This window comes from Lycorma delicatula, chromosome 5 (genome assembly GCF_047948215.1).
Source record: "Lycorma delicatula isolate Av1 chromosome 5, ASM4794821v1, whole genome shotgun sequence".
In the NCBI taxonomy this organism is placed as follows: domain Eukaryota; kingdom Metazoa; phylum Arthropoda; class Insecta; order Hemiptera; family Fulgoridae; genus Lycorma; species Lycorma delicatula.
In genome coordinates this window covers 92,946,047-92,970,991 of record NC_134459.1, presented here as the reverse complement: position 1 = coordinate 92,970,991, position 24,945 = coordinate 92,946,047, and the positions used below count along the sequence as shown (strand labels likewise).

General features: G+C 27.8%; 1 protein-coding gene across 1 annotated transcript in view; it reads right to left on the bottom strand.

Moving 5' to 3' along the window:
• Positions 1 to 3,582: 3,582 nt before the first annotated feature.
• Positions 3,583 to 24,945, bottom strand: part of LOC142325706 (uncharacterized) — a 183,815-nt gene continuing 162,452 nt past the window's right edge. Inside the window, exon 3 of the mRNA XM_075367736.1 lies at positions 3,583 to 3,699. Within this exon, the coding sequence (XP_075223851.1) occupies positions 3,583 to 3,699 (117 nt within the window). The remainder of the gene's footprint in view (positions 3,700 to 24,945) is intronic.

Here is a 24,945-nt window from a genome sequence, read left to right as displayed (position 1 = left end):
ATAGATAAAAGATGTTAAAAATAAAATCCATAACTTTATTTTAGGTATCGTACAAATTTTATAAAATTTAACTTTTTTTAAAAAAAATATATAAAATCTTACAAAAAATAGTTTGTGTAAGTTAATTGTTTTAAATACTTCAACTTCTCTTTATAGTTTTTATAGTTCGATGATTAAGTAGTGCAGACTACATATCTTGTATTGAAAACAAGTTTGGACTAAGATATTGGGATTAAACTTAATAGACAAAATCAAACTCCCTTTAACACCTAATGCAAATTACCAAGTACTTCAATACAACAAACTTTTAGTTAGGCAATTCCTCTACTTGAAATTCTATTCATTAACTCTTAATTAATAAGTTTTAAACATTTCAAATTCCATCCCTATTTACTAAACGTAAATACATAAAACGTACATTCGTAAATACACCCTTTTACATTCTATAATTAGAGTTATAGGTTACAATGAGTTGGAAGCCTTAAATGTAATAATTACATAAGATAAGTTACAAGATAAGATTCCGCTCAAAAATATTTACAAAAATGTTAATTGCAATTTAAATATTAATGGAAATTTGGTTTTTAAAAATTATTGTCTAGGAAAAAGTATAATTAAAAAAATAACAAAGGATAAATATTATATTGTAGACCAAAAAAAAAACCTGTTGTTTTAATAAAAAACCGTAGTCAAATTTAAAATATGAAAAAAATGTTGTACAAATAAAAATTATAAATTTTCCTCAATAACATTTAACCTTTTATATCTCCAATCATAAGGTAATCATGCACTGCCTTATTTAAATAGGGTACATAAAACTTATCTCAAGAATGATAAAGACAGTATGAACATTAAACGAATCAAAGAAATAATTTTAATAGCAATAATTAAAATAATTTAAGAGAAGGAACTTATTTTATAATATTACGATTGAGAACTTTCACCAAAGAATTTTTAATAAATTTTAAATTCAAGAAGGCTGTTAAATACACTGAAAATTCCCAACATTGTTCAACAATGAAGTTTCTGCCTCATTAGCGATAAAGAAAATTTTCTAATTACTTAAGTCCTGTTTATTAAGCACAGATTTTGGAATTACATTTCTAATAAACTAATTTTATGATCAGTTTCTAGATGATGGTGAGCTACAGTCGATTTCTCTTGTGTTCTATATTTATAATCAGCCAAATTCTGATTTATTATAGTTTTAATCTTTCTTTTCTTTCAGTTTGCTCTTTAATTCCTAAATAAGAATTATTCGCTTAACATATCAAATAACAATTATATTTGTAAAATAATTTCAATTATAAAGTTAAATATTTTATGCGTAAAGTAAAATCTGTTTATAAAGTTATTAAGAAGTAATCAATAATCAGTTAAAATTACATATCTATTCAAATATTAACACAATGGAAAATTGAATACAAAATTTGTTTAAAAAATGTAAATAAACAACATTTATTAATGAAAAAAAAAAAAGGTTAACAACACATCTTATCTCATCTCCTAGGTGAACAGGTTATAGTAATTAAACTATTAAATTTAAATTGTTAAAATTTTGAAGGCATTGTCAAAAGTTATATTGTATGATACTGAATCGATCTGTTTTTCTGACACAAAATTTTGAGTTGCAACTAAGATTATTTAGGCTTGAATCTGAACAGTACGGTATTGACAGGAACTGAGCAATTTTGTATTAATAGCTGTAGTTATGGAATTAAAGCAAGTGGGATGCAAAAACAGTCAGAATTGCTTTCTGATATTTATGATGTTCATCATATTGTCAATGTTTTCGTTAGCTGAATAAAGGTGTAACTTGTAGAACAAAATACGTATTGATAGCATTTAGATGGATACGGCAGGCTGATATGGAACCGTCTAAATTTTTTCTCAGGGACGAAGTCGAACGTTAACCATGAGGAGAAATGGTGAGGTTCTCCCTTCGGCGCCGCATGTGTTAACGTTCAACAGCACTAATCTGCCTGAGATAGTACGTGCCTGAGAAATAGATCTTCTAGATGTATGCTCATTCATTCTGCAACCTATGTGATGGTTTAAATACCAACGTTTCGGACACATTGTGGACAGATATGAAAGGCAAGAAATCTGCGTGTATGGAGTGGAAACTCATGAAGGCGTTTCATGTAAAGATCCTCCAGTTTGCATTAACTGCAAAGGGCACCACAACTGCCGTTTAAGGAATTGTCCGGTATACAAATTAGAAAGAGTGATTCAAGAAGTCTAAACGCTGCAAAGAATAAGTTATCCTGAAGCGAGGAAAATCGTTAGCAGTGGAACACCACGACCCGCAATGACTTATGCAGAAGCAGTTGCCCCTTCTTCATCCAAATTTAATGTAGAGGAGTTGCTTTCTGATCTTGCGTCAAGCCTTGCTACCAAAACTGAGAAACTCATAGACTATGATGGAATCTCTTCAACGAAAAGAACCAGTAAAACCCATATATCTATGGATATTGTGCGTAAAGATAAGGTGACATCTGAAAAAGCCAAAAACATAACTCCTTCGACCAGCTATAAGGAAAAGGAAGATGAGGCAAGGGTGCAGAAAAAGTCTGTGATTAGTGCGATATAGATGCAAGTAACAATAAAGAAAGCACAGGATACAGAGGTTGTACAACACGCAGCTGTGGAACCTCCAAAAGTCCATAGACGGCTAAGAACAGAACGAGTACTTCAGTCGCCTCAAATATACCATTGTGGAGTACATCAAATTTTGATTCATTAACAACCATATTATCCGCCTCTTCTAAGTCGATATCATCTGATTCCAGCCACAGAACATCACTGTATCTGAAAAGGAAGAAAGTACCATGTCCGAGGCCTCAAAAACCTTGCCGTCAGTGGTAGAGGCCGTTAGGAGGATGGAAAAAACATGTAAGAAAGGATGGCCGAAAGGAAAGCCTAGACGGTAAACAAATGTAATATGTTCAGAAATGAAGATTTTCAAAATTTGTATTTTTTTGAGTTTGTAATGAAAAATGATTTAATAGTCTTCGATTTAATGTAAGAGTGAAAAAATTTAAGTCTTTTTTTTCTTTTTTTTTGTTTGCGAAAAGGGCTAATGACCAAAGTGGTCGATGCCCATAACCGCGAAGAAGAACAAATAATAAGGTAATGAATTCCCTAACAGGCAACATGTAAATTATCGTAATTATTTACTAGGTCTTAGATTATACTCTGTTTTTAAAATATTTTGTAATACACCACGGTGCATGACAACTTTGTTTCAATATAAATTATAACATTCTAATCTCAATAACATTATAAGTTAAAAAAAAAGTGGTTTATCCATTTTACTGCTTTGTACGGAGTCGAGAGAGAGAGAGCGTACACACACACACACACACACACACACACACACATATATATATATATATATATATATATATATATATATATATATATATACAATCATATACCCACATATGTTCGATTATGCATTTTATTAAAAATTATGTTATTTAAAAGGATAATTTGTACGAGCATTAATTACAAATTGCACATTATTAGTTGATGTATCATCCAAATACATTATTAAACCAGGACTTCCACTCCTTTTCTTTAATCTTTAATGCAGAGATGACCAGATGGTGAATTTAGAACTAGTCTTGCCTCTACATGATTTCCCGTAGCATAATTATTAATCTTGTTTCCCAACACAGGTGATTTTCTATGTATCTAGTAAAATAAAATAAGCTTCAATAAGGACGATAATTTAAATGTATAATTCAAAATAAATATCTTCCTCCATTAAATTTAGGGAAATAAAATTAATATTATGATCAATATTACAATATATATATATATATATATATATATATAATTTAATACATAATATAAATAGGATGAACCAATTTTAGATAGGACTTAGTATTTTTAAACGCTTTTTTATCTTCATAGTAGTTATCTATCCTTATGTGAAACAAGTTCAGAATATCGAAGCATTATTCAATGAAAAATATATTCTATAAAAATAAATTTGTTTATATTATAAATCAGGTGACATAAAAAAACACTGTAGCCTACACAGAAATAATTGGGAGAAAAAAAGAATAAAGAAAAATGATACAACTTTTTAAAAAAGAATAACAATACACATAAATCACAACAGTAGTCATAAATAATATTTTACAATATTTTTTAGAACATTTTCAAAAGAATGAATTGAAAAATGTTTTTTTTTTTTTTTTTTTTTTTTAGTTTTTTTAATAAAACAAAATAAGAAAAAAAGGAATGCCCGATGATTACGTATCAATCTCCATCTATAAAAGAGTGTAACGGTCTGCGTGACTCACGCGTTCATTTAAAAGAATGTTACGTGCATTAAACTCACGTTTAATATCAAATCGATTTAAACTACCGGTAAGTTTGACTTTTAATCGTTTGCTTGAATTTTGTTTTACATTACTGTTGAGAATAACATAATAAATCTTACATAAGCAAAATACTTTCTTCTTCATTATAAGGAGAGTAAAACATAACATTTTTTTTCACTGTAGATTAAAAAACAAAGACGTTAATCGGAGTAATTACAAGAACATGAATTATATACAGAATTTGCAACAAATTCTCATAAAAAGTTATTTATATCTTATGTGCACTGAATAAAAGCATGTTTTTGAGTCACCACTGTGTAAGATGAACAGTAGGGATTTGTACCAATGCTGAATTAGATTTTCCATCAATGTTTATTTTCATAATCTGTGAAAAAGTTAAGAATAAATGTTTTTACTAGAATACCTTGTAAAAAAATCCACTGATCAATACAATAGAACAACGTTCTTATGCTATTTAACATAAATAGAAATATATAAAAAAGATAACGACTTGCTGGGAAAATTCCCAATGTAAATAATACATTGGTTTTTAAGAGCTTAGTCACTTAAGAAAATATAAGCATCTAATTACTGATAAGTATGAAATTTTAGATCTCGCTCACGATTCATAATAATGGTATAAAACTTAACTGTCTCTTTTTTAATTCCCCGTTATTTGATCGGTTAATTTGTATAATTTACTTTTTTTACAGGGAAAAATTAAAGAAACGTAACTTTTTTTTAATTACTTCTAATACACCTGAAATTTACATTTGTCTTAAATGCGAAAAAATTGCCTGTTAACTATATAACTAATAGTTTTCATTGTCCTTGACCAATTAAAACCTTTAAAGAAAAGCGGCTTTCAATCTATCGGCCATTGTCAAATAATAACTATTTCAATCAGAAAGCTAGTTTAAAAATGAAAAAAAAACTGGGTCTTAATTTTAAATCTTGGCTAAAAACCATTTTGTACAAAGTGTATATGTAGTGCTCCAAAACAAAATTTAGAAGATATAATTAATTTCCTTTTTAGTTTTCCATTTATCAAATTTTATTTTTTATTTTCAATACAGTAAATAATTTTTCAAAATATTTATTTAATTGTATCAAAAGTTTATATTATTTCAATAACTCTCTTGTTCTTCCTACTATAGAAAAAAATTAATCCTAAATGAGAAGAGAATTTGAAAAAAAATTTAAAAACGAACAAACCTAGTGTAGTTTTATTAAGTGCGATATATAAAGTTAAACGGACAAAAAAATAAATTCCATTTCGATCCTAAACATCTGAAAAATTATGAAATAATTTTTGAAACATGATATTGGTAATTACTAATTCTGGCCGTGATGAAAAGACATGGCAGATAGGATTATTGTTTTAGGAGAACTTATGAGAAGGAAGTTTTTAAGAATAAACATAAAAAATGAACAGTTTCCAAAAACTTATTTTTAACAACTTGGATGTGTATTATTCCGATCTCCTTCGCGAGATGGTAGCGTCTCGGCCTTACATCCGGAGGTCCCGGGTTCGAATCCCGGTGAGGCGTGATATTTTTCATACGCCATAAAAATTCCATTTCCACATCGCAAGCAAAAGCTTTTCAGGTATTAAGTAAAACAAAGTTATTTTAATAAGTATAAATTGAATTTATTTTAAGGAAATGACACATAATAATTTTATTTACTTTTTGTATTATTGTTTTACCGGTATTTAGAGAATGGCCAATAATAATATAGATCTGTACAGTAAATTTAATACTCATTTTGATCTATTATTTTACAGGAATGCCTTTGCTTTGAATAGCTTATATCTCCCCTCCCACCAAATACCGCTTCCTCACTCCCTATAGATGTACGTAATATTAGAGAAATTGCAATAAAGGGCTTCGGTTATGAGCAGATAACTCGTACTGAATAGCTGTATTATGTATCCATATACAATTGAGTACAGATATTTATGTTGACAATCTATAAACTACTGTTGAACTACGACTTAAGTTAGACCGTAAATCACACTGAGTAATATTTTACTGAAAATAATCATAAAAATTTCTCTTCTCCGCTAGTACATCAAAGAATTTATTAGTATACATTTTTTACATACTTTATCGTAAGTATCAAAGCTCATTTAAAATATACGTATAATTTTTCTTAAAAAAAAAATAATAAATTAATAAAATAATTGCTATATAAATATCAGTTCAGTCATGATAAATTTTTTTTCCAAGGAAATGCAATAACAAGATATGTAATTTTTCTGATTAAATCGCTTTTTTGTAATAAATCGCAGCTTGAAATAAAAATTAAATAGATTACATTACACAATATTAATCAAAAATAATTTCATAGTTTTAAAAGGTCCTACACTGAAAACGTTTTTCCAGAATAACAAACTGAAAATAATAGTAGTGAATTATTAATTTTCTCGAAGAATGTCACATGAAACAATCCTTTAACAAACAACCTAAATGGTATGAAAAAGATGTCGTCAACAGTCTAAACAGTTCAACTTTAAAAATAAAATAGATAAATTATTTTTACTTAACTTACAGCAAAAAACAATGAAACAAATGATAGTACATTTTGCTTATAAACATATATGGTTCAATGATAAATAACACCTATCAACTGAGACAATACACTTTTGAAATAAAATTGACAAAAGATAACGACATAACTATTATGACTCAGTCATTCTTAAAGACATTATTGTTTTGCTTGATCGCATGGCTAATTAAACTAGTTTTAATTCCTATTTATTCTAATTTTTAACTGCACACATTTTTTTTATTGATATTGCTTTGTAAAAGAATTTTAAAAATGGAACAATAAGCAGATTACTTACGATTTCCATTTCATAATATTTGTAATGTAAATTTTTCAGTCTTCCAATATTTAATTTTAGATGTTTTATTCCAGTATGACATTACCTAGAAATAAAAAATCAGTATTTCATTATTTTTAGCAACAAAATAAAATCAGATCCTATGTACAATTAGTATACATTCTTAAGACTAAATAAATTAAAAATAAAGTGCATAAGAAAATAACAAAACAATTATAATTTATCAATTTTTCTTTAAATTACAAATTTTAAAAATCGTTGCCAAATTAAACAAAAAAAAAACAGCAAGAATTAGTTTATTAGCTTTTAACTTGGTGGTAACCTAGAAATTTGAAATTTAAAGAAACATTAAAAAGCTTTTCCTTTTTTACATTTTAACAAAAATTTTAATCGGTTTTCTTCTTGTTCTTATTTTTATTATTATTGTTATTTAAAATATACATTTTATTTGACATTTTTAACTTACATTCTGTTTTACTTTTGGATAGCCCGTGTCTTGAAAAAAAAAGTAGTGCCAAAAACGATAAGAAGAGAGCACTGCTAAGAGTAATAAGGCTGTTTGGAATGCAAGAAAACGTTTAGGTTTTGATTTTACAATATTTTAATAAAATCCTGATGCGAATTCACGATTCCTCAAAAAAATAGAAAAAATGATCTCGAGAGGGGTCCATATACGATGAAAAGTACAAATCAAAAGCCATTTACGTAAAAAATAAAATATTCACTAATCAAATTAAAAATTCCAAGTTTAACTGAAATAAAATTCGGTTAAAAATGGAAATACTAACTAGAAATTTCATTAATAGATTACAATTGTTCTAAACTGAAAACTTAAAAACACCTATTTTAATAACTCATGAAGCATTAGCAATTCATCAATGTTTCAAGACTTAATCACTTATCAATTACACCATTTTTTTTTTTAATTATCTTCTAACAGCCCCTTTTAAAACGAAACACAATACAATTTTGTCCTCTTTGATGTCGCCTAAGTATTGACAGCAAAAAATAAGAGGGAAGGAGACTGGCGAAAAAAATAAGGTCACCAGGCAGGGCGTTGAAGCGCGGATCCGTAGAGGGCCAGGAAGGTAGCCTTTTCTAGAGGACATCTTGGCCTGGTCTCACGCAAGAGTTGATGAGTCGAAGCGCTCCGATGACGCATGAAGGACTCTCGAAGTATGCGTGGATTGCATACCCGGACCCCAACTAAGTCTGTAGGGATGGGAAGGGTAACCCTACTAGGGAGTGGAAACACGGAATCCAGAAGCGGAGGTCGTGTTGTTCCCGGTAACTAGAAGGGACCCCGATGGGAAGTCCAGAGAGTTGACAAGCAAGTGGGAGTGAGTAGTCGATGCCTCGTCACTTGGACCAACCGAGGCAACGTCTTCTAGGCGGCTACCGGTTGGCCCTGAGTGGTTAAAAAAACTGATTAAGAAAAAATTATTGACAGCGCTTCCACAACGACCTTAATAAATTATGTTTCTTTCGTGAAAATTATTTTCTAGTTATTCCATTTTTCTTCTATGAATGATTCTTTACTTTATGTCAAAGTTCAGTGGAATTCTCTTACGCTTCTACCTAGGCTACTAGTATGCCGCAAAGATCTACTTTAGTTCCCTTTTTCTACAGTATATTCACTTCTGATATTCCATCCTCATTAGACTTGCTACATGTATACGTTTATGACAAAGTGATTGTCAAACGTTAAAATCTCAAATCTAATTACTTTCTTCAACAAGACATATTATTTTTTATAAAAATGGTATACAAAGTAGAATATTAAAGTCAATCCATCAAAATGCAACGTACTACATTTACAATTCGAAAAGGATTGTGCTTGGCTGTTTCTTATTTAAAAATGCTTTGTCGTAATGTTATTTTTGGCGCTATTTGTGGTTATACCTTAACAAATTAACATCATGAAATAAAAATTCTATTGTTAAACGTGCAATATTTTATAACAGATTCAAACAATTATATTGCTGAACTAACTTCCTATAAACTCAAAATTAATTATATGAAACACCTTTTATAATGTATTAGACGGTAAATTATGATTATGCAAAATCTTCAATCATTACTAGAATTTAATGATTATAGTAAAAATACAAATATTACCGGTAGAGACATCGATACACATCTAAAACAAATTTATTCACGATGACCTACGCAAAATTTAAGTCAATGAGGTTTTCTTTAAATTATACAGACGATTTAGAGGCAAGTTAATAAATCACTCCAACTTATTTGACAGTCATTTGTTTCACCTTACATTCCTCGACATGTCAAGACAACTAAAGATAGTGGAGAGATTTTCTAAAATAAAATAATATGCATTCACAGGTAATTTAATTTACAATATAAACGCGCAGAAATTCTGGCGCTGGATAATTTTCTTTATACACGTTTTCATTCCACATTCATTAGTTATGAATGTATACAGTTGTGAATATATTTAATTAAATTTAAAAAAAATAATAATAGACCTAATTTTCATTTCTTTAAGTTTATTTCTTAAAAGCATGCTGAACTTTAGCGACTAACGGAATGAATCTAAAATAAATGTTTGTATTAATTTTATGTATGATTCATTTACAAAATAAATATGCATTATTTTAATTTTAATCAAATTATAATTAATATTCCTAATCTTTTACATTTCGAATTATAAATTTCAATAAATATACTCATAATATTAATACCTTATTTATATTTCATTTTAATTTAAACCTAATATATTTTCAATAATATTCTCGATTAAATAGTCTAAATTAATATATATATTTTTTCAATTAATAAATACGACATGAATTTGGTTTAAAATTCATTATTTTCCGATAAATCATGTATAGTCTAGAAATGCAAAATAATTTATGATTATTAAATGCTATTTATTTTCCCTAATGATACATTTAGACAGTAGAAGATCAATCAAAATTAATATCAACGGAATTGAGTAATTAATTTGAGTTTCTTGTTAAACTAATTTACACTAAAAGGGTTCACGCGTAGTTACGTAACCGAAAATAGATATTAGTAACTCCATTACTAATGTAGTTATATATATATATATATATATATATATATATATATATATATATATATATATCAATAACCGTATTTCAGTAGAAACTTAAGACCACAATCGCGCTTAATGATAAATTTACATATCATTCATATTACAATAAAGAAAAAATCAACAGAGAAAACCATCCTACATTATATTTACCTTCCTATATAATTATATTTTCCTTCGACCATACGCCAATATTTCAATCATATAAACGCTGCTATACTAATTCTAGCTTTAACTAGAAACATAAACCTAAAAAGAAATAAAGAAAAAATGGTATAATCCGAAAAATTTACACCTTACATCTTTACATGCAATGTTATTTATTAAATAAATAACATTTATAATAGTTTGAAAGAAGGATGCACTTAGTTAAAATCTTATTAAATTATAACTTTCAGACAGTTTGGATTTTTTACTTCCTTGTACGAAGTAAGTGAAGAATTGTAATCGCTAAAATTATCGGTTTCCAGATTTCAACGGAAATATCCATTTTGACCATCCCTGAATTCGTTTTCACTAGTTTCAGCGTGACGTCTGTATGTATGTATCTCTCGCATAACTCAAAAACGATTAAATATAGAAAGTTGAAATTGGATTTTGGACTTTCTCTTAATTGCAGTAATAAGCCCTTATTGAGTGTTATTCAACGATAGATGGTACTTATTTTCATTGATTCCAGAGTTAAAGCCAAATAAAATATTAATTAATAAAATTTTTGGATCCTAGAAGGGGAAGACAGATCAGTTCGAATCCGACTTCATTTCCTTTTTTTTAAATTTAATTATATTGATTTATTAATAATTATTAACATCTGATAGAAAAAAATCAAAAAATCAGAAGTTATTAGTGAAATTAAATTTTATGTACTTTTCATTTTAATTCAGAAGTTTTTACAGAGGTTAATAATTATTAATAAATCAATGTATTTAAATTAAAAAAGCAAAAGTTAAATAAAATGTATGTATTTACAGTAAAATTCGAACCGATGGGTGCATAGTTACGGCACACATCGGCACGTTCTCACTTGCACCACATAAATCCCTCAACGACGTGAAACAAAATTAATATATAAGCAAATATAGACACGGACACCACAAAGAAAGTGATGCAATGTGGCGTCCACCACAATGCAATGTCCACTTTATTAAAGAATTAGAGGGTTATATCTCACTTTCAAATGAAATAAGTTTAAATGAAGTGCAGCAAAAAATGGGTATTTGTAATTTAGCAGGCGTACAAGGAAGTCATGTGGTGTCCACATTAATCTTTTTAATTTGAGTTAAAATTAATAAAATGTTATTCTATATTCACCCGCTTTAACATAAGCGGGCAGCGCCATGTGGGGATCTCAGATGAATGCTTAAAGGAAAAAATAAAAGTTTCAAGGAAAATAAATTTTTAATAAAATAAAAAGAAGAGAATTTTAAGTATTCTCAAATTCGATACATTTAAAATCCACGTAAAGCTAAAATTAAAATTTTATTAACAGACTACCGGTCAGTGCTCGCTTCACTCGTCCTTCCGATCTAGCCAGGAGCTCTGTCCCCAGAACCGTCTGTGTTCATTAAACTCATGCTTATGAAAATAATAATTATAAATAAAAATTAATGCCTGTTCAATTTATAAAAATGATCAATATATTCTAATTTTTTCAGAGCAACTGTTTGGTCATGGCAGGACTCGAAACTTCGAGTGATCTGAATAATGCGTGCTTCAAAATAGTCGGCCTCCATATTAAAAATTGTAGTTATAGATGGTTACCCTCCTTCGTACGGGTACAAATGTATTATATCCGGTTCTTAGCGTTACCCGACAAACACCAATAGGAGGTGACCGTACTTCGTTTCTCATTGAAAAACCTTTTTTTTATTTTAGTTTTTTAGTTAAATAACCGGAAGCAGATGCAGCCAGTCGCATTGCACATACAGTAACAGTAACAGTGGTTATGTTGGTTGAGCCGCCGCGTTGTGCCTTACATCGTCGCACCTCTTAAAAAATCGAAATTCAAAAAACCCAAAAATGGTTATCTGAAGAGTATTTGCAAGTCCAGATCGATTGAACATCTTATTTAGTATAGTCGGAATTGGCTAAAATTTTCAATAATTGTTAAAAATCTTTTACCTTTCTTCACCACTTTCAAGGTCGAATTTCGAAAAATCTAGGAAGTAGTTTTTAGATATTCCACGAAGAAAACACACACCAAAAATCAAGTTAATACCTTCATTTGTTATCAAAAGATTAAAAGAAATAGTAAAATTCAATTTTACTCTATTTTAATCCTTTAAACTCGAAATTTAAAAATTCCTTTCTTGGTGTACACTTACACCATAAAAGAAAAGTTTATATCAATTTTCATCAGTTAATCATTATTCAGTAGTTTTTCCTGAGTAATAATTATGAGTCAGACACCTTGTTTTATAAGTACAGATAATTTTTACTAAAAATGTTTTACGATATCATCATCACGTGTAATACAAAATTAAAGACCACCATAATTCACTTTGCAGCAAAACCGATTTTATCGAAATTTATATAAATCCTTAATAAAATTTCGACTATGTTTTAACCTGTAATATTTACATTTGACCTGTATCAACTAGACTAAAATTTTAATTTATATATTCAATAATAATTCATAAGACGGGTATTCAGAAACTCTTCTGAAAAAAATAACCGGTTTTTGTTCTTTACACGCCGAGTATGACTTCTGCTTTCTAATAAAATATCTATGTATTTTGTAATAGTCATGCACCCGAAGGCTGATAATTTCCTTAATATTAAGTTCAACTCCTACAGAAAGCTCAGACAACAAATAATACTAAAAAAAGTGTATTAGGCTTTTACTTATATAAATGGCTAGTTTGTTTCTAACTCAGGATTATACGCTATTAACTACAGTACGAAAGATGCACACTTTAATCTGTTTCACTGTACAGAAAATTCATTACCGATAATAATCATTATTAGGCTGATAAAAAAAAAAAAAAAAATATTGTAATCTTTGTCATGTTCTTGATCTCATTTTGGTAAATTATCACGGAATTTACTCATTTCAAGATATAACCACTGAAAAATGTGTACCACGTCTGGTCAAAAGGTTTATATTTCGACGTGAAAGACAGATACTAATATACGCCATTTAATTCCGATAATAAGCTAAAGTTTTTTTTAAAGAAGCTTGATCCTCAAAGAATCTTTATCATCGACACAAAAATAAATTTTTCGTAGCACAAATTTGAGCAGGCAATGCAAAATCACTGATTATGTACTACTCCCATTCTAAATAAATGTGTCCAAAACTATCAAACAATACGAAGAGAATTAAAGTCGAATCGTTCATCTTGTTTTATTGTATCTTTCTGGGTAGTTTAATTTTTGTCACTGTGCACATTTTCTTGATTAAATCTCAACGGAGGTGTGCTAGATTTTCACTAGGCAGCCGTCAGATTCAAACTAAGATTACGGGAACTTGGGGAAGATAGATACAATGGTTATAAAGAAATGTATCTTTTCGTATCTGTATGGCTTATTTTGAGAATTCAAATTACGAACTTATTTAACATTTTTTTTCCAGTAACTACAAAAAAAAAAATGTTTAACTTGAAACCAAGTTGATTATTGGGTAATCTCCTAATCAGTCCTCCTACATATATACAGAGTGATTCAGGAGGAAAAGGAAATAATTTAGAAATTGATTCCAAAGTTTTAAATAAGGAAAAAGTTAATACAAACATTTGTCTGAAAAAACTTTGTCATCAAGTTCTGGCTAGCGAAAATTTCAACCGGATTTTAGTTCTCCCGATGAAATGAGGTCACTGTAAAATTTTTAAGGGTTAAATAAGGGATAAATTTGATGGTTTTTTTTTTGTTTCTTAATCTGAAAAATCGAACTAAACAAGTCCCAGAACTGTATTTCCGGTAATTTCTTCCGTGATATCCAATGTAAAACAGAAAAATTCCGTGACGAAAAACACGATTTTTTTAGGTTTGAAATAAACTTTGTTTAATGAATAATAAATGCGTAAATTTTACTATAAAAAATTTTAGAAAATTTAATTCTGAGAAAATTAAAGTAATAAAGTTTATGAAAAACAAATCAAGTTTTATTATTAAAAACTAGACTGAATAAAATTTAACAGAAAAATGTTATGAATTTGTAAAAATTAAAATCAGCAGTTTTTAATACAATAAATTTAGACCTTTGAAAAATTAGGTTGGCAACACTAAAAGTATGCTTCGAAATTAATTTTAATTCTCATTATTATAAAATTGTGGTTACCTATTTATAAAAAAACGATAAGCGGTTTAGTTGTTTTTGACATAATTTTGATTATATTTTAATTATTTTTGAGAATCATGTTATGCAGTGTTTTTGTGTTTAAAGAGGACTAACTTTTTTCGATAGGATTTTTATAAGCCTATCTTAACTTCATTACTCAACAATTCTATCGAAACCTCTAAAAAGCTATGATATCGTTACAAAATTAATAGATTCTGACTAATATTAGTCTTTAATTGACATTTCGAAGAGTGTAAATGATTTAATTTTACAAAATTAGAATTTTGAGGAAATTATTTAAACGTGATTGTAGGCTAAAAAATAGTGTTTATTACAGAAATTAAAAAAAAAAAAAATAATAAAACGAAAGTAATAAACAACTTTCACAGGAATTATGTTTTAATTTTACAAAATATTTTCTTCTATTTCGTTTATATTGTTTCGTTTTTGTATTTTGTTAACGATTCATTATAGAAAATAATCTCAAGTGAAATAAAATTTAAAATAACTTTTTAAGGTAATATATTTTTAATGGATTAATCAAAAATTCCTGCCGTGGTAATAAATAATATCAAGCCCCATAAATTAATATTCTTTTGTGGTAAAACGTTTAAAAGGATAATCAAAACTCGATGTTAAATACAAATAAATATTGCATTATCTAGTACAATATGCTTTTGATATAGTACAATTTAAAACCATTTCATATCTATCTGTCTATCTATATATATATATATATATATATATATATATATACACACAAAAACACGTTTATATATTTACCAATAATACATTAAAATAAACCGTACCGATATAACACTGATATGGTTTATTCTACTCATCTACATAATGTATATCTTGCATAAATAGAACAGTTGCAATGCAGGGTATGCATTCACGTAAAGCTATTTTCCAATCAATCTCTATCTACCCATCTCTTTTTCATTATCATTTCTCTCAAATTTCGTGTTACAATATTCATATCGCAGTAAAATATTACATACTATTTCAAAATGTACTATTCGCTAGCTGTCATTAACATCAATGTATTATATTAACTCGTGTTAATAACAGACATAAAACACAATATGTAGACAATACATTTATGATATATATAACCTGCACAATCTATGTTTATTTAAGACCATCAAAATTAATAATATTGCAATGACATATACTATTCGGTTACATAATAAAGCATATAACAGAAATCCAAAATAACAGATTGTAATGTTTTTCCACGCGTGGATAATAACCTAATTAATTAAATAGTAATAGCTTTTAACTACTTTATTATTACCAATATTATTATTATTATTATTATTACTATTGTTATTACTGTAACTTCAAAATAGTAAGACTACGTTTGTACAGCATGCGCAGAAAAATACCTATAATACAAGTATAAAATGATGAGGTCAGGATTAATTGTACAAAACCTAGCAGCACTGATTTTAAATTTCCTTTATAGGCTGTTTTCTGCGTGTACAATAAAATAATCGTACAGATGCTCGTACTATTTGGAACTTTCTATATCATTATAGATTTTAAATCATCTTGCGAGCGAAGGTCACGCGTTTTTCCCCTTCCACTCCCTAACGTTTCTCATTCCCGTACACCCGGTAATAATACCATAGTAAATTGTTCCCTTTTACAGGCCAATGTTTCGTCAATTATCTTACGTATTTATTAGAAAAATATTTATTGAATTAATTTGGTGCGCATAAGAAGTAACTATCTCACGTTTGAAACTTTTTATTTTACGTAGAATATTTTCCTACATGTTAAAAAATTTGGAATAGTTACGGCTAAATTTGAATATAGACTTTACAACTGAAAAAATCGTAAAAATCTTTGGTTATACATTTATCAGTAAAAGCTTTCATTTAGTTTCTTCAATTTAACCATAGTAAATGTAGAAAATAAAAAAATTTCTTGGAACGTGATTTTGGAGGTGGGGTGTAGAAAAGATTTTCAAAATGCCGATGTTTTGAATTTTTTAAACTTTTTTTGGTTTATTTAAACATAACGATAATTTAACAATCATAAATTACCCCAACCCTAAAAATGAAATCTTAAGTAATATCATTCATGTATCATTATTTTTCCATCATATAAAACAAATAAGTAATACGATTAGAATATATTTATTGTCAGATTTTATATTATTCAATGCTTTTGCTTATATTTATTCTTTCATTTACGATTTTTTGCTGAATATCTTTATTTACAATCAGCTTCTATAATGAAGCTATAACAGTCGTATGATAGACTATCACTTTAAATAGGATTATCCAATGACAATCCTCAACGAGTAAAAAAACAATTAATATGATAAATATTATGAATAAATACTAGTAACTATGAAATAACATAATATTTGATAGTGTATCTGAATATAGTTAAATATCTTCACACCATCAAGTCGGGTACGTAAATAGAACAAAATAAATAAAACATTAACTTTAAATAGAACAGCAATAAATGAAACATTAATTTTAAGATAAACATAGATAAATAATAAACGTAAGTATCCATAAATTTGAATAAGAGAAAATGAAAGAAAAATAATTATAAGTAGTGTTTTTTCCAACAAACCGGGTCATCATAACCAAATCAAGCACAACCAAATCAAGCACATGGAATCTTTTCAGCCTCCTAACGTCTTTACTGTTGTCATGTAATTGCAAAGCTAGATAGATGATTAACATGCTTCTCCAACCTGGACACATATCTCAAAACTAGGCGTTCAACTTCTGGAACGTATGGAATGCCTATGTAATCGTGGATTTCAGTATTCCTCGCAAACGATGGCGCTTGAGTTATGTTCCGTAGTATTTTATTCTGGAATCTTTGAATGAGCTCCACATTACTGTTACTTGTTGCGCCCCAGAGTTCAATTCTGTAAGTCCATAACGGCTTCTAGATAGCCTTGTAAAGCAGAATCCTGTTGGATGAAGAAAGTTTTGAGATCCCTTACCTAATACCCAGTACATCTTTTTAAAACTTAATGTTAACCAACTTCTTTTCTTCTTTTCTTGATCTCTCCAAGTTAAACGACAATTAAGGATTTTATGATTAAAAATTTCATATTATGCTATAGTTATTACGTTATTAATAACAAAGTACGTCTAATTTTTTTTAAAAACAAATTTTTTTTGTAAAAACAAGAATTATCGTGGACAATAACAGAGCACTACGTAATGAATTAATTTTAAGTAGACAAAAAAAGGATCAGGTTGCTTAAAAGCGGATTTTTATTAATTAATTACTGAAACAAATAACGGGCAAAAACGATAAGATGAAATCATCTGAGTGATAAATTATACAATACGTATATCGCTAAGTGAATTTTTAACAAATTAATGCTGGAACATAACGATAGACAACTGAATAACGCAGTAACTATGGTAAGATATTAATAAACATCAAATAATTACTGTGTTCAGTTCAATCATTAATATATACATCGATATAAATTCATATGGAATACGTAACAAAGTGACTTCTGTTATTTGATTAATAATAATAATAGCTTTTATTATTATTGTCAATTTCATTTCCTGGTATAACTAAACGTTAAAGTTTACAATATTTTATCTTTATATCCCCAGGGGTGAGGATAACCCCCACAAAACTTAATATTAAAAAACAATTTTCCCTCAGATTCCTAAAACCAAAAATCAAAAAAAGTTGCGTATTTTTAACCGTTTTTTTTTTTGTCTTTATAAGCATAGTAGTAATTAAAGTGACACAAAAAATACTTTGAGGGGTAATATTGGGAGCGGGGAGCCCATCAAAGTTTAAAAATATTTATTTTCTGAATTTCTTAAATTCTGTTTATGTATCATTATTTTTCCACTATATAACAATAATAAATAACCACTTCTAGAAAAGTATGACAACTTTGTTATCAGCTTTTTTCAAAACACAAAACAGTACCAAGTAAAAAAAATAAAAGCTTATAAGTAAGGAAAAATGTTTAATTAAAATAATAGTTTAATTTTTTCGTTAATTTTTTTTTTTATGCAATGCTACTTATTTTATTTTTAAGAAATACTACATTCGTAAAAACATTTTGAATCTTTTGAAACGCCAAATTCAATAAACCATTGAAATTAAAAAACATCCAGATTTGGTTCTTAAAATTTTAAAATCTTGAAAAATTTTTTATAAATACAGATTTTGTTCAATAAAAAAATGTAATGTGACAGGTACACTGTTCCATTTCACTTGATTGTTTTCTTCTACAGAACTTTGTTCTTTCTTCTTATCGGAAAGTATACTTTTTGGCTTAAAAAAATATCGGAATGAGTTTAAAAACATATAGTAATATATGTAATAATTTTTTTTAATTTTTTAAATAGATACTCGTAGTTTATATAAAACTAATTAGATTAATTGATTAAATGCGTTCAAAAAAAAAAATCAGTGTCGTTAAAATACAAAAAGAAAGGTAGATGATAATAATAATAATGATAATAATGAATAATAATAATGATATATTTTATATTACCTCATTAAAATACGCTAATATAATTCATTTTTTAAATATGAAAATTAATATTAATTAATTTATACACAAGTAATAAAATTAAACATTTTAAAATACCCACAATTAAAGAGCATAATTAAATATTAAAATATTAATTAGAAGACTTAGAAACATTCAAAAGCAATTTGAAGAAACATATCTAATGCTGCGCCCCCTGGCGGCTTATAACCGTAAAACTAACCTAAGAACCTGCTCTGAGGGGATATCTATGTAATGCAAAACACCACATAGAAATCGGTTCAGTAGTTTTTGAGGAAAATGGTAACAGAAACACACATACACGCACACAAAACCTTTTATCCCTGACGCATATACGTCTTCGACGTGGGTAATAAATAGATTAATAATATAATACCGTTGTTTTTAACTTATATTTCCTGTATTAATTTTTTTAAAGTTATTTTTAATAAATAATAATAATAATTATTATTATTATTTTATATAGTATAATACTTTATGTACGTGTTGTATACTGTCATACTTAAAAAAACAAATAATAAAACTAATTTTACCAAATGAATCACAACAAAATTATCGGGTTATTTCTTAGACAATATATTTGAAGCCTATAGTTCAATTCTTAATAATAGAAAAAAATTGAAAATTGTCTAACTTGTCTAAGCGCTGGAATTAAAATTTCGATTGGACGCCAGAGCGGTGCTCGTCAGTCACTGAAGTGCTAGGCCATTAATTTTTTCTACGTTTGTAAAACTTTGTGTGGTTCATACAACTTTGACTATATTGCTTGGTCATACGAAAGTGAAAAACAGACAATTGTCTGCTAGTATTATTTACTGGAAAAATAAGATTAATTACGTTACGTGAGACATAACAACGTTACAATTAAAACAAAAGAATCAACAAACATAATAATAAAAAATAAAATAACAATTCTTTGGAATCTCTAGGGGGAGGGGTCTAAATTCCATTTTATATATATATATATATAAATTCCTATTATTAACTGTGTGATATAACTGGATTATTATTAAGTACCGTGCTTTTCTTATTATAACAGATTTGTAATATATTTACAGAAGATTCGGGAACTTAATTTGCTTCACAAAAAGGTTAAAAATTCTAACTTGGTCTTGCTTTATTACCCAGTTGCTTCTAGGTTAACTTACATAATTTCACTTCATTACTAAATATGATCTTTAAAAAGTGTAAAACTATATTGTTGCAACTTTAACTAAAAACAAACAGAAATTAGTAGCAGAAAATAAAATAAAAATTCTTTTTTTAACTACTTCATGTGGCCAATTACCGCGGTAAGTTTTAAAATAGGATTGTTTAGGATGTGGAAGAAGCTTGGAAAACCAAGAGAGAAAAGATAAAAGCTATTAAGTGGCATCCCAGTCTAATCCATCACGAAAGAAGAGGAGAAATAAGATGATTCAACTTGTGAAATAAGTTGATTCAACTTCATTTACTTATTTATTTTATAAAAACTGTGTCAGTCTTTTCTCTGAAGTTACAAGAGATGCGGGACAGCAGCTTCTCTTTACGTATAGGGTTACTCTTTTCTATCTCCCTTAGGCCTAGTTTTATAAAGGTTAATTTTTTTATATAGTATTTACAGACTACTTTTAACGAGTGATTTTATCATATACGACTACTAAAATAAAAAAAATATATATAACCTATTTTCTAATTTAATTATAATTTAAACATGAAAAAGAAATAATTGTAAAAGTAGCAGAAATAAAGAGAATTTTTTTTTCATATAATACATTCAAAATTTAATTTTCTCCATCTCATTATTTTAATGCTAATTATTTTAATAACGTTAGTATATTTTAATAGATACGAGCAATAGAACGCAGCACCGGTTCACATGATCAAACTTGTAATAGAATTCTGAGGAAATTCTATAAAAGACATAAAAACAAATTTTAAAACTGTACCAAACAAGTTGGACAACAAATATGAAAGCAATAACGAACTGGATACTGTCAATTAACGACGTACAGTTTAATTCATCAACGGTAGAACAAATAATACACGAGTTGTAAAATGGTTCGCTATCAAAAAACGTTTTAGAAGCCAAATAAACGTAAAAATCTACATATTAGAAAAGAAATTACGAAGGATATAGATGTAAAAATAAAAAAAATAAATAAAAACGTAAAAATATATGTATTATATGAATCGAAACTAATTACAAAGAGGTTGTAAAGGACCCCGCCCCGAAAATAAAATTAAATTAGTACTCACGTAAGTCCAACTGATTTTAAAGAATTCTAAAGGTTTTCAATTTCAGCAATATTATTACCTAACAACACCAAATTTAAATATCAATTTAAATCTATGCCGCAATGTCACAAAACGTACATTCGAATGAATGTGACACCACAGTTACGGGCCAGATATCCAAGATAGGAATATTCGAACATACCAGATGTTAAAAGATACCTGTGGGTTCACCTAATATTCTTCAATCGTAGAAGAAAAAGATGTTTGATGACCAGACAATTTTGTGTAACATTGACGACCTATCACAAGAAATTAGATTTAATCTCGCCCATCTTACTGTTGACGGCTAATTAGCAATTGATCTTCAAAATTGTCTTCAGTCATATCTGACGAAGCGTATAAAGTAAAACTAAAAAATAAATAATGTTTTTCTCAAACGTTTCCTGAGAACAAGATTCCTTAGCGGTCGCAACTGTTCACTTATTGTCTGAAATCCTTATGTTCCTAAGAAACCAGTAAATACTGACACGTACAATTCGGTTACTCAGAAGAAAAACGGACTTGTTGAAATACGCAATTGATGGTAGATGAGTAGTAAATATGTCAGACAGCGCTTGAAAGAAACTTATTTAATCATATTTATCAAAATTCATTTTTAACCAGATGAATGGCCAACAATAAAATATACAATTCGGCAATAAATATTCTGTTCTGGATAGAATCCAGATCGAATGTATAAACTCTTTGATTAACTCGTACATGCCGTTTGATTATTTCGACTCTCAAAACAAAGATAGGAAATAAACTATAAATTAGTAAATTTAATGCTAAATTCCAAGAAGTAACATATCCCATTTACAAGAAAGCTAAAGTTAACGCTGTTTAAAAGTACATGAAAATTAAACGGATATGTATTTATGGCTTCCCAACAGTTTCTTGTCTTCATCTGAAAAAAAGTACTAGATCTATAGAAATAAATCATTTCACTTAATAATTTAAATCGTTCAATATATGTTTACAGTCAGTTGTGTATAAATACACATATAATAATTGAATCAGAAGTTGATTTGGATCGGTTAAAATTATTTTTTGTATGTTTATCGGATAAATTAATGAAGATGATAATTTTTTAGTTTGGCCACAATTAATTGTATTCTGGATGAAAATCAAAGTTTGACGATTGTATTTGGTATTGTGTTAACAACATTCAGGGGCGGTCCTGATTTTATCTGGAAAAATTTGTTGTATCCTAATTGATAAGTTTTATTCGCACTTTATGATTGGTTAAAGAAAAAGTATTATAATTGGTTGGAATTTTAAGAAATTGGTTTGAATTTTATTCATTGATCAGTTCCTTATTCAGCTGTGATTGGTGCGTCGTAGTATAATTTTGATAGTCAATCGTATTCTTACTAGTGATTGGTTAGGAAAATTCGATAAACTCATTGGTTACTTTCTGCAGCAATCTAATCTGCAGGGGCGGTGAAACGTAAGTGTTATCTGAGATATGCGAGATGAATGTAAATTGTCGTTAGTTTATTTTTTATCGGCTTGGTTTGGGAGGAATAGAATCAAATTTCAAGTCGTATTTCATTCTTTATCCCAATGTTGTGTGACTGATATGAATGTGCAAAAGGAAATAAATTTCACAAAATGTAACTATTATTGAAAACTCGAGAATGCCAGTTAATCTTTTATATACTCTTACATTAGCCTCTACCATAACAAGGTTTCATGCAAAAATAAATAAATTTGTACGCATGTATTTTTACGATTGCCCGATAAATTAGGCTTGCGATTCATAATTAAAATGACATAACATATGTGAAAAGTTACCTGGTAGGAAATCTTAAAAGGGTTCAAAATTTACTATTGAATTTCATTAATTTATAAAAATTGATTTTAAAAGTTGATTTTGTTATCACGATGATTTTGAATATAACAACCAATAACATATCAAAGTGATTTAATGTTTTTAATTAGAAATTTCTGATTCTGTGTTTTAGTATTTATACATCTGACCATGTGATTTAATTATAAAACAGTTTTCTTAGTCCTTATCATTAATAAATCAAACTTTTGTATTCTGCTATACAATCACATACAGAGTTGTTGGCTTGAATATTTTCGTGATGTCACTTATTCATTCATGAAAACACCATTACAAATTTCTGATGCATATCCCTGCTAAATCGTTCATATTAATGTAATGTTACATTACAACATGAAATTACCGGATTTAAAAATGGATAAAATGCAAATGAGAGTAAAGAAATTAAGAAATTTGAAAATCTATGAAATTGATTCTTTAATTTTTTGCCGTGATAACATTTTAACTTTTAACATTGATTTTTGACAAAGTGACAATATACCGACCAAATATTCATTATATTTTCAAACAAGCAATTCGATAAAACTTAAACTAATATTCTAATACCGATTGGCATTCACATATTTCTGGTCACGTTCATATAGTAAAATTCCATATATTGTGAAAACGAAAGTCCAAAACTATTTTGAAAATTTTATAAAGCTTCGAATAATTAGTTTCGTTATAATGTTTTGTACCTACCCTCACAAAATAACACTATAAATCTCAATCCTGGTGATCCACTTTTATAAACCTACCGATACCAGAGATCACTGAGTCGGTCTGCGTTTACGACCTAATGTTAAGTTTTCTTCTTCTGTTTCAGTACTCTCGTGATTATTTGTCAAAAGCTAAATTCTCCGTATTTAGTTTCATTGATGTATCATTGCGTAAAATCTGCAACATTTAAATTTTAACAATAGAACTCTTGTACATCGACCAATTTATTTTTCAGGTGAACATAAAAAATTACCAATCGTTCGAGTATAAAGGAACAAACTATAGTGTTCCTTTTTAAATCCATCATAAATCAATCACTAAATCTGTAATAAAATGAGAAATAAGATTGCAAAACTCTAGTTCCGTCAACATATAAGATGATTGTAATAGGGAAGACCAAGATATTTTGTCGTGTCAGATTGCAGGACAAGTATATTGTTTTATACGAAAAAAAAATTTCTGAAGATAATTTTCTATTTTAAGAACAAGAAAACATAAAATTTACCAATTTTATTCATTATGCTAATAACAAAGTTTATTTTAAAAAACTCTATGATTCTGTTATATTTAAACAGTGAAATTATATTTGAAAAGATTTTTTTTATGATTTACTTGTGAATGAATTAAAACGATTTGTTTAACAGATCTTTTGAAAATTTAATGAGGAATCGACCCTTTCTATCGAAAAGGGTTTTCAGTGATTTACATTTATTGAGGATACATTTTTAATAAAATATTTTAGAAAGAATGAACATTGATCTAATTTCTTCACGAGACATATTTTTTTAATCAACCGAGTGTTCTTTTCCGAATAAAATATAAAACTGGTACACAAAGGAACTTCATAAAACAGAAAAATTTATTTATCTAAAATTTCCAATTAAACTCCACTACTTCTGTTATATCTATATATATATATTATTTTAATATATAAGTACTGTAAATATAATTGGTTAATAAAAGTTTTTATTGCGTTCAACACTTTTATTTTTATTGTATTTCCTTATAATTATGAGTATATTATAATAATAAAGTAAACTGATTCTTAAACGAGTATTTATGAA